The following is a 12710-nucleotide window of genomic DNA, read 5'->3' as shown; positions in this document are numbered from 1 at the left end:
CCATTGTTCCTTGTTGATTTTCTGTTTAGATGATCTGTCCATTGCAGTAAGTGGGGTGTTGAAGTTCCCTACTATTATCAATGAGTTTCTTTATGTTTGTGATTAATTTATTTATTTTGGTGCCTTCACATTTAGAGCATAAATGCTTACAATTGTTAGATCTTTGTGGATAGACCCCTTAACTATGATATAATGCCCTTCTTCATCTCTTGTTGTAGTCTTTATTTTAAAGTCTAGGTTGTCTGATATAAGTATGGCTACTCTGCCTTTCTTTTGGTGTCCATTAGGATGAAAGATGGTTCTCCATCCCCTTACTTTTAATCTGAAGGTGTCTTTAGTTCTAAAGTGGGTTCTCTTGTAAACAGCATATACCTGGATCTTGTGTTCTTATTCATTCTGTTACCCTATGTCTTTTGATTGGAGCATTTAGTCCATTGATGTTTAGAGTGAGTACTGAAAGATACGACTTTATTCCCATTATGTTTCCTGTAGAGTTGGAGTTTCTGGTAGTGTTCTCTAGTTGTTTCTAGTTTTTGTTGCTTTAGTCTCTCCCCCCACCCCCATTTTTTTTCTCCCCTCAGAGAGTCTCCCTTAAAATTTCTTGCAGGACTGGTTTAGTGGTCATGAACTCTTGTTTGTCTGGGAAACTTTCTGTCTCTCCTATTTTGAATGACAGCCTTGCTAGATAAAGAATTCTTGGGTGCATATTTTTCTGATTCAGTACACTGTATACATCTTGCCACTTGTTTCTGGCCTGCCAAGTTTTTTGTGGATAGGTCTGCTGCAAACCTGATCTATCTTCCCGTGAAGGTTAAGGACTTTTTTCTCTTGTAGCTTTCATGATTCTTTCCTTGCCTGAGTATTTTGTGAATTTAACTATATGCCTTGTTGATGGTCGGTTTTTGTTGAATCTAATGGTAGTCCTCTGTGCTTCCTGGATTTTGATGTCTATGTCTTTCCCCAGGTTAAGAAAGTTTTCCACTATGATTTACTCACATAACCCTTATACTCCTTTTTCTCTCTTCATCTTCTGGGACCCCTATGATTCTAATGTTGTTCCTTTTTAATGAGTCACTGATTTCTCTAATTCTTAAATCATGCTCGTTTGCCTTAGTCTCCCTCTTTATTTCTGCTTCATTATTCTTCATAAGTTTGTCCTCTATGTCGCAGTTTCGCTGCTCTGCTTCATCCATCCTTGCCACAGTGGCATCATTTTGGGTTTGGAGCTCAGTTATAGAATTTTTAAATTTCCTCCTGACTAGCTTTTACTTCTTTTATCTCTGTAGAAAGGGATTCTAATATATTTTTAACCCCAGCTAGTATTATTATTATGATTCTAAATTCTGGCTGCTTGTATCTATATTAAGTTTCTGGCTGTCATTTCTTTGTTCTTTTGGGGTGAATTCCTTCATTTTGTCATTTTCAAGGAAGAAAAGGATTTAATACAGTAAAAAAAATTTAAAGACAGCACAGAACAATCCATAAAGGATTCTAGATCCTAAGTGTATTTGGGTCTGGTGGTTGAAAGGAACTTGATAGATTAGAGAAAAAAGGGAAAGATAAGGGGGGAAAAAAGAAAACATTTGAAAGGTTAAAAAAATGAATACAATGAAATAAAATTAAATGATGGAAGTAAAATAGAATTTAAAACTTTACAAAAAATTAAATACAGTAGAAAAAATATTTTTAATAAAAATGGAAAAAAAATTATAGAATAAGAAAAGAAAAGGAAAAAATTGAATAGATGGACCAGTGAACAGACTGAAATACGATTGAAATTACATTGGGTTCCCCTAGCAGTCAAGTTATGAAGCACTTTTTAGTCCATAAACTAAGCAGGCAGAGAGACTTGCGTTGTCCCTGAAGAGCAACTTTGGCCCAGTTGGGTGTGTCTTAGTGTAATGGCCCTGACCTTCACTAGATGGCATTGCTTAGCTTACTGGGGTGGATTGTCGTGGCACATGTAGGTGTGTACACCCATGCGTGGGAAGAGTGAAAATGGCCCCAGTCTGTAGTATCAGAACTTTCTGGTCTCTCCACCCAGAAATCGTGCCCTGCTCCCTTGTCTCTGGCTTCCATCCACTCCCCACTTTTATACTATCTGTGACCAAGCCATCAGGCTGGTAGGCGACGCCTCCCCCCTTAATTTTATCTCAGATGTGGCTGTGTTTCCCAGCACCTCACTTCTGAGGGCTTTGACCTGTTCTGACCCTCTGGGGGAAGGTCTCACTGAGTAATGGCTGGGTGCCGGCCTGCCACCAGGAACATTGGGGAGACTGTGCTGCTGGTGATGTCCAGAGACTGCAGCTGGGTGCCAGGGTGCCAGCCTGCCCCAGAAAAAGTTCACGCAATGGTGTAGCAGCAGTGTTTCAGGGATTATGGTAAATCATAATCACACATCTGGCATAAGGCTTCCCCCTTAACATTCTTGTTCCATACCAGTGAATGTGGTTGTTCTCCAGGGTCCACTGAGACCTTTGTCTGTGGGGGAGCCCGCATAGCCTCTACCAAATGTCCTCCCAGCCGGGGAGCCTCCTTTCCCCATGTGGCCTGAGCACCCCTTGGACCTCACTCTGCTCCTGGGGTACAGACTCTGCACTCCCCCTGCTTACAGAGTTCTAATGGAATTTAAACCCATTCCTTTCTCCTTTCTCCCTGTTTTGTTCAGCCCCTTGCATACTTTTTCTCTCCAGCTGCTTTCAGTAGGTGGGGTAGGGTAGATGCTTTCCTGTACTTTGCCATCTCCATCCTCTCTCTGCAAGCAAAAACAGCTCCCTGCCCTCGGCAGCTTCTCTCTTCCCAAGTTCACCTCTCCATACCGCATACCTGCTGAGATCTGTGGTTTAGGTTGTGCAGATTGTTGTGTTAATCCTCAAATCAGTTCTCTTTGTGTGCAGGTTGGTTTAGTGTTGATCTGGCTGCATTTCAGGGATGAGATGTAAAAAAAAAAAAAAAAAAGGCCCCCAAACCAACCAAACAAAAAAACCTCCCATGCTGTTCTGCTATCTTGGCCTGGGAGCAAATTCACTCAAATACTTTTTAAAGAAAGTGGATTTTGAGGCCTCCAAATAGCGTTCTTTTCTTTCAGAAATACCATTCTATTTTTTCATTCTAACTGCAAAAAAAGCAGTCGATCCTTAAGAATATAAAGTTCTAATCTTCTTGGTGGGTTTCTATTCAAGTTCTCTTTAGCAAATGGCAAGTGGAAGTGTGATAGGAGTAACCTGTGTTTTGATTTTGGAAAACATTTCAAGTTAGGCATTGGAGGATCCTGAATATCTTTACGTAGGCACTAAGGTTAATAGTGCTGTATTTAAATTCTAGGATGCAAATTTTTCATAATCTTGGGTCTCTGAACTTAGTATCTTTTGAAAAAATCCATTTTGAGATAATTCAGACATTGAAAGTCACCCTTTCAATGTGTAAAATTTATTTTTAGTATATTCAGAGTTGTGAAAACATCACTGCTATGTAAGTTTATAACTTTTTCATGTAATCATGAATGAGTTAATAGTCATTCAACTTCTTTCTCCTCATTACCTGTCCACTATTTAATCTACACTGTCTCTGTGAATTTGCCTATTTTCTGACCTACAATATGTGGCCTTTTGTGTCTGGCTTCTTTCACTTAGCATGTTTTCAAAGTTCATATATATTAGTACTTCATTTTTATAGCTATTCCATTGTACGGATAGGTCTTTCATCAGATGGACTTTTTGGGCATTTCTACTTATTGATTACTATGAATATTCACATGCAAGTCTGTGTGAACAGGTCTTCAGTTCTTTTGGGTACGTATCTAAGGAGTCATATGGCAACTGTAGATTTTACCTTCTGAAGAACTGAACTGCTATACTATTTGTTCTAAAGGGGTTGTATGTACTATTCTGCAATCTCCACAAAAGTGTATGAAGCTTTCAGTTCTTCAACATGTTGCCAACGCTTCTTACAGTCTTATTTTAGCCATTGTAATATAAAGTGGTAGCTCATGGTTTTAATTTGCATTTCTCTGATTCCTGATGGGAATATTTTTATGCACTTATTGGTTATTTCCAGATGATCTATGGTCAGAAGATTTGAGTAGATACTTTTCCATTTTTTACTGGGTTGTCTTTTCATTAATGATTTTCAAGTTATTTTCTATTTTGTGGTTTATCTTTTTACTTCACAGTGTCCTTTGATGTGTAAAACAGTTTTTTTATTTCAGTGTGGAATTTAAGAAACAAACATGAACACAGGAATAATAAAGCCCAATTTGTTTTTTGGTGTCTTAAGTAATCACTGACTAATCCATGGTCACAAAGTTTTACTGTTTTCTTCTAAGGATTCCATAGTTTTAGCACTTGGATCCACTTGGAATTAACTTTTTTGTGCATTTTGTGAGGTAGGGAAATACGGTCATCCTTTTGTATGCGGTTATCTAGTTATCCCAGCTCCATTTGTTGAACACTCCTGGCACCCTTCTCAAATGGGATGTATCTCACAATTGCAGGCGGCTAGATTTTTCTGTAACCCATCTTCTAATTCGTGGAACTTAAGTGTTCCAGTATTTTAACTCCTGAAGTAAAAGCCCATGTAAATGTGCATTTTCTTTTGGGAAATGAAAAATCCATTTCACTCAAAAATATTAAGACTCCTTAAATATCAATGTGATGAGAAACTATCAAATACTATACCTTCTAATGAAAGGCCTATTAGTTTAAGGCTTGAAGGTTTACCAATAATCCTTATATTGTTAAAAGTAAATGAAGACTGTCACAAAAGTAGCACTATGAAGATACTGAACACGAATTCATCAATTCTATGAGCCGGGTTAAGTTCTCCTAGAAATAGATTTAAGCACTGGTAGAATTTTTAAATAATGTATTATGTGGAATATAACACAATAAGCTCAACTATTTGGGATCAACTGGGAAGTTTGAGAAATGCAAAAATCAAGCCTCCTTTTGTATCCCCTTTATATCAAATGTCCTGATGAACCCCAGACAGCCACAGAGTCTGAAGACAACACTCACAAACATACTGAGATCCGTTTAATAATTTTTGAAGACTTTTCCTGTAAAATGGCTTGTATTTCCACAGGTTACAATAGTGAAGAAATAAACTTTTCAATTTGACATGAAATATAAAACAGTTTTACAAATATATCCATAAAATTTAACTGCTCATAACACTATACATGGTAAATAGGACAACCCCTTAACTTCTAGACTATTTAATACAGAGAAATGATTGGTCGTCTCACCTAAAAAGAAATAATTTCCCTTTCATCAAGTTTATTTTTGTTTAGAAATGGTTAAGTAGAACTGGAAAAATATTTGCTTTTTCCTATCTTCCTCTAGGGCTTTTTTTCATGAGGGTGAAAACTTGAGAGGATATAAATTTTACTTAAAAAGACATACTGAGCCTTCTTTGTTTTACTAGTTTAGTAATGCTTACATTCTTAAAAAAAAAAAAAAAAAAATCCTGGAGCTGGCTCCTTGGCCTTGGGGTCATTAAGAAATGATAACCGAGCTATGCTCTATTTCCAGCACTGGAGGAGGAATGTCATCCCCTCAGTCCACGAAGGCTAAAGCAGGGGGCTGTAAGGCTGCCTGCCGAGGGAATGGATCTGGAGCTGGCTTAAAATCAAGGTTCTGTGGTTTGCCTATCAGAAATTCCTCTGCTGCAAGGCAAAATTGCATGGAGCTAACTAGCTTGTAGTCAGCGTGCACAATGCTGCAAGCACACCTCCTTTCATACACACCCAAAGCACAGAATAGCTTCTAAGAAGTTGATCAAAATCATAGAACTGCAGGTAACAATTCTGTAACCGAGGAGAAAATTCAGGAGAAAACACGCTCCCTTTAAACTTTCAAAAGTGCCCAAGTAACAATACTGAGCTCTCCCAAAAGGGGTTTGAGTTTCATGTCGGCAAAAATGAAAGCTTGATGAAGCAGAGAGTTCTCAACTTTCCAAACAAGGTATGTGTAATAACTTAAGATTTCCCTATTGATGCTGGGAATAAATTCTAATACAATCATGCGTATGCCAGGGCCTGGCATAGTTCTGCATCCAGATTCATTAGTCTCCTTAATGGAGCCCATCATTTTTCCAATGGCTTTCTCCTTCCTTTAAACCCTAACCCTGAAATTCTATAACCAGTTATATCACGTGGCTTCCCTGAGGCACAAAGGTACCAAACTCTATAATTAACTATTGAGGAATGATAAATATGCTCTCTATTTATATAAAAAGATTTTCACTCTTGGGCCACAGTGAGGGGGGAAAAGAAAAACCCAGAAAGTTTCATACTTACCCTGCAGTGTGAACTGTAGCCCTTTTTGCAAAAAAACAAAACCAAATAAGGGAAATGTTGAGTTGCAGCATGCATGACCCGACAGCACCAATTATTAATAAAAAAAATTCCAGACTAGAAAAATATTCAGAGTTGTATCCCATCCATTTTTTTTTAAAATAGTAAACTGACAACTGAAAAAAACTAACTATGGGAATACATCACCGGGGCTTTACTTCTAGTGACTTATTCACAAAAGGCATGTTGGTCAGGCCAAGATCAGGATAATTGGTCAGCAGTTTCCTATGTGTACAGCTGGGGAGTGGGGCTCACCCCTCAATGGGGCAAGTAAGACAAAAACAGAAGTCTTCTCTGAAGTTACTTCTTCTGAACTATATTACTCTACTTTGGTGAGCTAGACTTGTATATCCTCACAAACTAAACTGATCTCCTGTCTGGAACAAATTCCTTAGTCCAAGTTAATAAGCGAATCTTGCTAGAAGTGGCCATGATGAACCTGGCTTCTTTTCACACACTTGCCACCTCTCTGTGGTTCCTTAGGCAAAGGGGGAGGGGACCTCACAGGGAAGTCAAAGGAGAAGATGTGGAAAGAGGCTAGTTTCCTGTGACCCCTTCTAAGATCTTGGAATTTATTACCCAAAATTTGACTTCTACTTAGCTATCTCCATTTACTAAAAGTCAAAAGAAACCTTTCACGTTGGAAGATGATCTGGGGACATGTAAAACTGCTAGACCCCAAACTATGGTAGTCCTTGAAATGGAAGATTATAGAACACCGTAGCTTTCTGGAAATGTTTTGAGAGGAAAAACCCAGCCCTTCTAGATGCAAAGCCATTTACCTTACAAGATGCTTTTAGGGTATCCAGGGTCCTCAAACCTCCTCCTAGACATACAGCAACAAAAGGGACTGTTGCCTCCTTTATCATTTTGTGGAACCCAAAGAAAAACAAACTGGAAAGACTAGAAATGGAAGCTAATTATTGGAGGCTAAGGCTAAAAACAACAAAAAAACATGTGATGCATGAACCTAGGCAATTCCATATTCTGTTTGCAGATAGTTTATTCCTTATGACTTACCCTATCAATAAGAGGACTGTTGTTGGATTTTCACATCACTTCAAAATTACCAAAAATGTCTCCTCCTAAACGATCATCTCCGTTGAAAAGTAAAGCTATATTTAAAACTGAGAAGCTGAACTTTTTAGATACTAGGTCAAATTAAGCAGCAGCAATCAAGAGTAGTCCCTTTAAGGAAAAAGACATTCAAGAGGTGTTAGAACAATTAAAAATATGGCAACATATTCACCAGGAGGCAAAACATGGAAAGATGTTCAAGTATGAATACAGTATGTTAGAAGCCTATAAATTTTATACCTTTATGAAGGTTAGAGTGTAGCATGAATCTGCAGTGGTCAATCTTTGAGGATGTTAGTGTAAATAAATACTTGGTCCGGGTGGCCATCTGTCTCCTATCCTAAAGAACCTTTACGTTCTGGAAGCAGTGATGCTGTAGGTACCGAGGACAGAGAATGAGCATCTGAGAATTATTCAAAATGAAATGGAGCTAACAGAAGGGTTTGTGGTGCTCCTATGAAATTCTGATTTAATTATTCCTCAGTAAACACTCATTTGCTCTCTCGAAATCTGGAATTTCAAATTATCTCTGCAGATGTACCGCTTGGTGTTGTATATATCTAATGATCGCGTTTAAATTGTTTGATTTGCAAACATTTTCAAAACTTACAGGGCTCCATAAGCGGGAAGAGAAGGTGACAGATAGCAGTGAGGGAGTGAACAAAAGCCACTCAATCGTGGTGAGACTTTGCTTTTAGACTCCCAGAATTTTGGCCTTTTTAAGGAAGAAAAACAACTTAGGAAACCCCAACAAGTGGTTTTAAAAAGTAAAATCTTATTTTTAATTACTCACAAATCTTCAATTCAGTAAGCAAAGGAACTTGATTTGATGGTAGAGTACCTAGGCCATGCTGACTGCTGCAATTAATCACCCTCAGTTAATGAATTTTTAGAGTTGCTGCATTTTACTCAACCCAACAGCTGTGGCCATACAAAATGAGTATCAGGGACAGACCAACTTAAAAAGTAACCAAAGGCAGACTAAAAAGTTATGGAAATGTCTTCGAAAGGCCAAGGTATTTGATGACTGGATAAAGTCATTGAATTCCACCAAACTAAAACAAAAAAACCAAGAATACGTGAATATTTTCCCAAAGAAAGAAAAATCTGAAAACCCCAGATTTCAAAACCACCACCTGTGCCTGACGTCCCTCATCCACCACCACCACGTTACTGAGCTGCCGCTGTGGGAGCTGGTCAGATTCGAGCCTGGATCAAGTAGGCCCGAGCCCTGCCCGTCTTTCAGTTAACACCTACACCGCGCAGCACAGAAGGTCGCACGGTTAGAGCCAACTTCTGAATAAATTTCTTCTACATTTGTAAAATAGGATTTTAAAGTCTCGTCCAAGTTTACAAAGGAAAACGTTGTTTAAAAACCCAAGGTTAAAACAAAAGCGTGGCATTTTAAATCCAATTATGACAAAGATTAGGGTTTCACCAAGCAGGCTTCAGTGACGATGCCGCTTTTTTGAGCATGCAACACACCCCTGACACCTTAAATTCCTGGCATGTCTCGTCGCCATGTCCCCCCCCCACCTTTGAACTACCCCCCAGTCTCGGGCCCCCCTCCCCTTAATAAACAGCATTATAAAAAGGTAAAATCTAGAGTTAGTGGCAAAATCTTCACAGTAACTTGTTAATAAAGTTGTAGATGGCCGTCAAGGGCATCAGTCAACTGGACCTTGGAAAATTAATTTGATGCAGTTCTGTTCCCCAACCAGCTGCGTCGCACAGAACGGGCAGGCAGCGTGAAATGCGTGAGTCCCGTGGGGCAACGGGATCTGAGACCAGTATTTCGCAGACTTCTCTGAGCACACGTGTCCGCAAGGGGTGAAAGCATGAGTGGGTGGTCCCGCGTCTACATAAAACCCCGCCTCGCAGCCCAGCCAGAGAGGCACGTAGGGGCCCACAGTCCTGCACATGGGACACTCTCTCTCGTTGGCCTCGGTGTCGCTCCGGTGGCCCCAGTTGTGGTACCCGTGCACGTGGCCGCAGCTGAGGTACGCCCAGGGCTGCTTCTCCTCCACCACCTCCTTCCTGTTGATGCTGGGGAAGGCCAAGGTGTTGAGCCCCACAGGACACTGCGGCCGGGCGGCATTGATCTCCTGCCGGAGCGCCTCGATGTGTTTCTGCGTCGGAGTGTGGAAAAGGCCGTCTGCGGTTCTCCAGAGAAGGGTGGCCCCGCACAGGTCAATGAGGGAGCCGTCCTGCAGCACGTTCGTCTCACTTTCCACCTAGAACAAGTTTGACAGACATGCCTTTTAAAAGCAAAATTCAGCAAATCACCCTAACGTTCTTAAGACTGAAATCCTCTTTCAAGGCAACACAGGCAGGCAGCTTTCTCCCTGCCTCCCTGAAGAACAGGCCTGGTGGGGGGGGGGGTGTCACCCCTTCCTGGAGCTGGTGTCCTCACTGGAACACTGGATGGAACAAGGACATGGCATGCTGACAGCCTCATCGGCACACATGCACCCAGCTTTACGTGCTCAAGTACTGTACTGGTTATTTAACTTCACAAATCTCAGTTTCATGTTTCCTCTGTAGGTCAATGCCACTAGTCCTCCTTGACCTCACACAGGACAGGAGATGTCCTACCAGCCCCTGCAGTGAAGATTCACTGTGACCAAGGTGATCCAGAAGATGCTTGTGGGACCCTGCAATGCTTGTGGACCGCAATGGTCCAAACACTGGCCGGTGGGCCATGGCTTCATACAATCTACTGCAGGCCCTGCATTGCTGTGGTGTGGGGAAGCACTCTCCGTTAGCCCTCATGAAAAATAATTTTTAATTTTTTGAGAGATTTAAAACATTTTTTAAATTAAAAAATTTTTTAAAGTTTTGTTTTTGAGAGAGAGAACATATAAGCGGGGAAGGGGCAGAGAAGGGTGGGGGGACAGGATCTGAAGCAGGCTCTGTGCTGACACCAGTGAACCCCCCTGTGGGGCTTGAGCTCCTGAACCGTGAACCACTCAACTGACTGAGCCACCCAGGTGCCCCTGGGTTTTGTGTTTAAAATGACCTGCTATGCACCACGTGCTTACAAGTCTGATTGACAGCTGACTACAAGCAGCAGGCCGGCCTGACCCTCCGTGCGCTAAACCCTGGGGGTAATACGGCTCCTCTCTGAGCCTGAAGACAAGTCTTCGTTAGTAGTGGGAGGCAGACGTGCTGGAGCCAGGGAAGGTCAGTACAATAGTGAAAGTCGTGCGAGGCCACATCAGTGCACAGGCTGAGTGTGGCCTTTGCAGCGCACGGCCTTGGGGTGCACCTTGGCTCAGTCATGCACTAGCTCCAACCTGGGGCAGTTACTTCTGCGGCCTGGGCCTAGGCTGTCCCTTCTGTAAAACTGGACAAGGGGATTTTGAGGGTTAAATAAAACAAACCAAGTGCTGAGAACTACGGCAGGCATACAGTAAGCACTATGTACACATCTGCTACTTTTGCTTTGGTGACAGAAGATCAGAGATGCTTTTTGTTTTTTTTAAATTTTGAATTTTTTTTTAACTTATTTATTTCTAGGAGAGAGAGAGACAGCGTGTGCAGGGGAGGGTCAGAGAGAGAGGGAGTCACGGTCTGAAACAGGCTCCAGGCTCCGAGCTGGCAGTCAGCACGGAGCCCGACGCGGGGCTCGAACCCACGAACCGCGAGATCATGACCTGAGCGAAAGTCGGACGCTTAACCGACTAAGCCACCCAGGCGCCCCGCAGAGATGCTTTTTGAAAGGGTTTTCCTTGAGCAGAGATTTGAAAAAGTGGTCCGGATCCAGCAGGTGGGCCAGAAGACGCTCCACAGAGAGGCGTGCAAAGGCCCGGCGGCATGCAAAGGAGGGAGCAGCAGGAATTCCACAGGCGACCGAGCCGGCTGGGCAAGAGCCTCAGGCTGGTGTTCTGGTTGGCCTCCTGTGCCGGAGGGCATCCACGCAGAGTTTTAAGTGGCTATGAAAGAACAGATTGCCTTTCCCAAAGGTCACTTCCGGCAGTGCGGAGGATGGGGTGGATGGGTTTAAGACTAGAGGATGCTGACACCGTGGGAGTCCTGTTCCAGGCAGAGGGTGGGTGCGCCTCAACAAAGGTGAGTGAGCAGTGGCAACAGCCAAGGCAGAGATACTGAATGTTGAGGACTTAGCTCCTGAATTAAGGAAGACAGATTTATGCGTCTGGATCTACTGTCTGCATGGGAGGCAGCTTTCCGGACACAGGGAATCTGGGAGAAATGGCAGATTTAGAGTAAGGGACAGAAACTCAGTTTCGGGTGTGTAGAAGCTGGGGGTCTGTGTGGTGACATACGGGGCAGGCGTGACTGCGCATCTGGCTTAGCGTAGCCCCCCCGCCGTGGGACTTACTGGCATGGGGGTGAAGCCCTGGAAAGTGGACGAGACTGCCCAGGCAGGGGGTCAGGGAGGGCAGAGAGGCCCACAGACAGAAGCAGGGCCACCCCGCTGCAAGGCAGGGGCAAAGAACTGTGTGAAGGGCAGGCAGAGGTGCGGGAAGAAGAGAAATTTTTTTGTCCATCTCTGGCTCAAAGGTCTTTCTTTGCTGGCTCTCCTGTGTCCTCAGGTTCAAGCCCAAACTTAACACATTTATTTATAAAATATCTAGGAATAAACCTAACCAAAGATGTAAAAGATCCATATGCTGAAAACTATAGAAAACTTATGAAGGAAATTGAAGACGACACAAAACATTATCAAGGGTTAGAAGAACGGATATTGTTAAAATGTCAATACTACCCAAAGCAATCTACACATTCAATGCAATCCCTATCAAAATTGGACCAGCATTCTTTTCGAAGCTAAAATGAACAATGCTAAAATTTGTATGAAACCACAAAAGACCCTGAATAGCCAAAGTTATGATGAAAAAGAAAAGCAAAGCAGAAGGTATCACAATCCTCGACTTTAGCCTCTACTACAAAGCTATAATCAAGACAGTACGGTACTGGCATAAGGACACACAGACCAATGGAATAGAGAACCCAGAGTTGGGCCCGCAAATGTATGACCGTTTGACAAAGCTGGAAAAGAGGCAGTCTCTTTAGCAAGTGGTGCTGGGAGAACTGGGCAGCAACATGCACAAGAATGGACCTGGACCCCTTTCTTACACCATACACAAAAATAAATTCTAAATGTGAGCTAGGAAACCGTCAAAACTAGAGGAGAACACAACCTCTTTGACCTCAGCCGCAGCAGTTTCTTGCTCAACACGTCTCCGAAGGCAAGGGAAATTAAAGCAAAACTGAACTATTGGGAGCTCAAGCAAAAAGCTTCTGCTTTTAAAAA

General features: G+C 42.2%; 1 protein-coding gene across 1 annotated transcript in view; it reads right to left on the bottom strand.

The window, feature by feature from the left end:
• Window positions 1-9018: 9018 nt before the first annotated feature.
• Window positions 9019-12710, bottom strand: part of PELI2 (pellino E3 ubiquitin protein ligase family member 2) — a 195363-nt gene continuing 191671 nt past the window's right edge. The window contains exon 6 of the mRNA XM_039255137.1: window positions 9019-9666. Coding sequence (XP_039111068.1) covers window positions 9100-9666 — 567 coding nt within the window. The 3' untranslated portion in view covers window positions 9019-9099. The remainder of the gene's footprint in view (window positions 9667-12710) is intronic.

The sequence above is a fragment of the Hyaena hyaena genome, unplaced genomic scaffold, assembly GCF_003009895.1.
Source record: "Hyaena hyaena isolate Hyena2069 unplaced genomic scaffold, ASM300989v1 scaffold_509, whole genome shotgun sequence".
NCBI lineage: Eukaryota > Metazoa > Chordata > Mammalia > Carnivora > Hyaenidae > Hyaena > Hyaena hyaena.
Note: the sequence above shows the minus strand (reverse complement) of the source record. Positions and strands in the feature narration are given on the sequence as shown.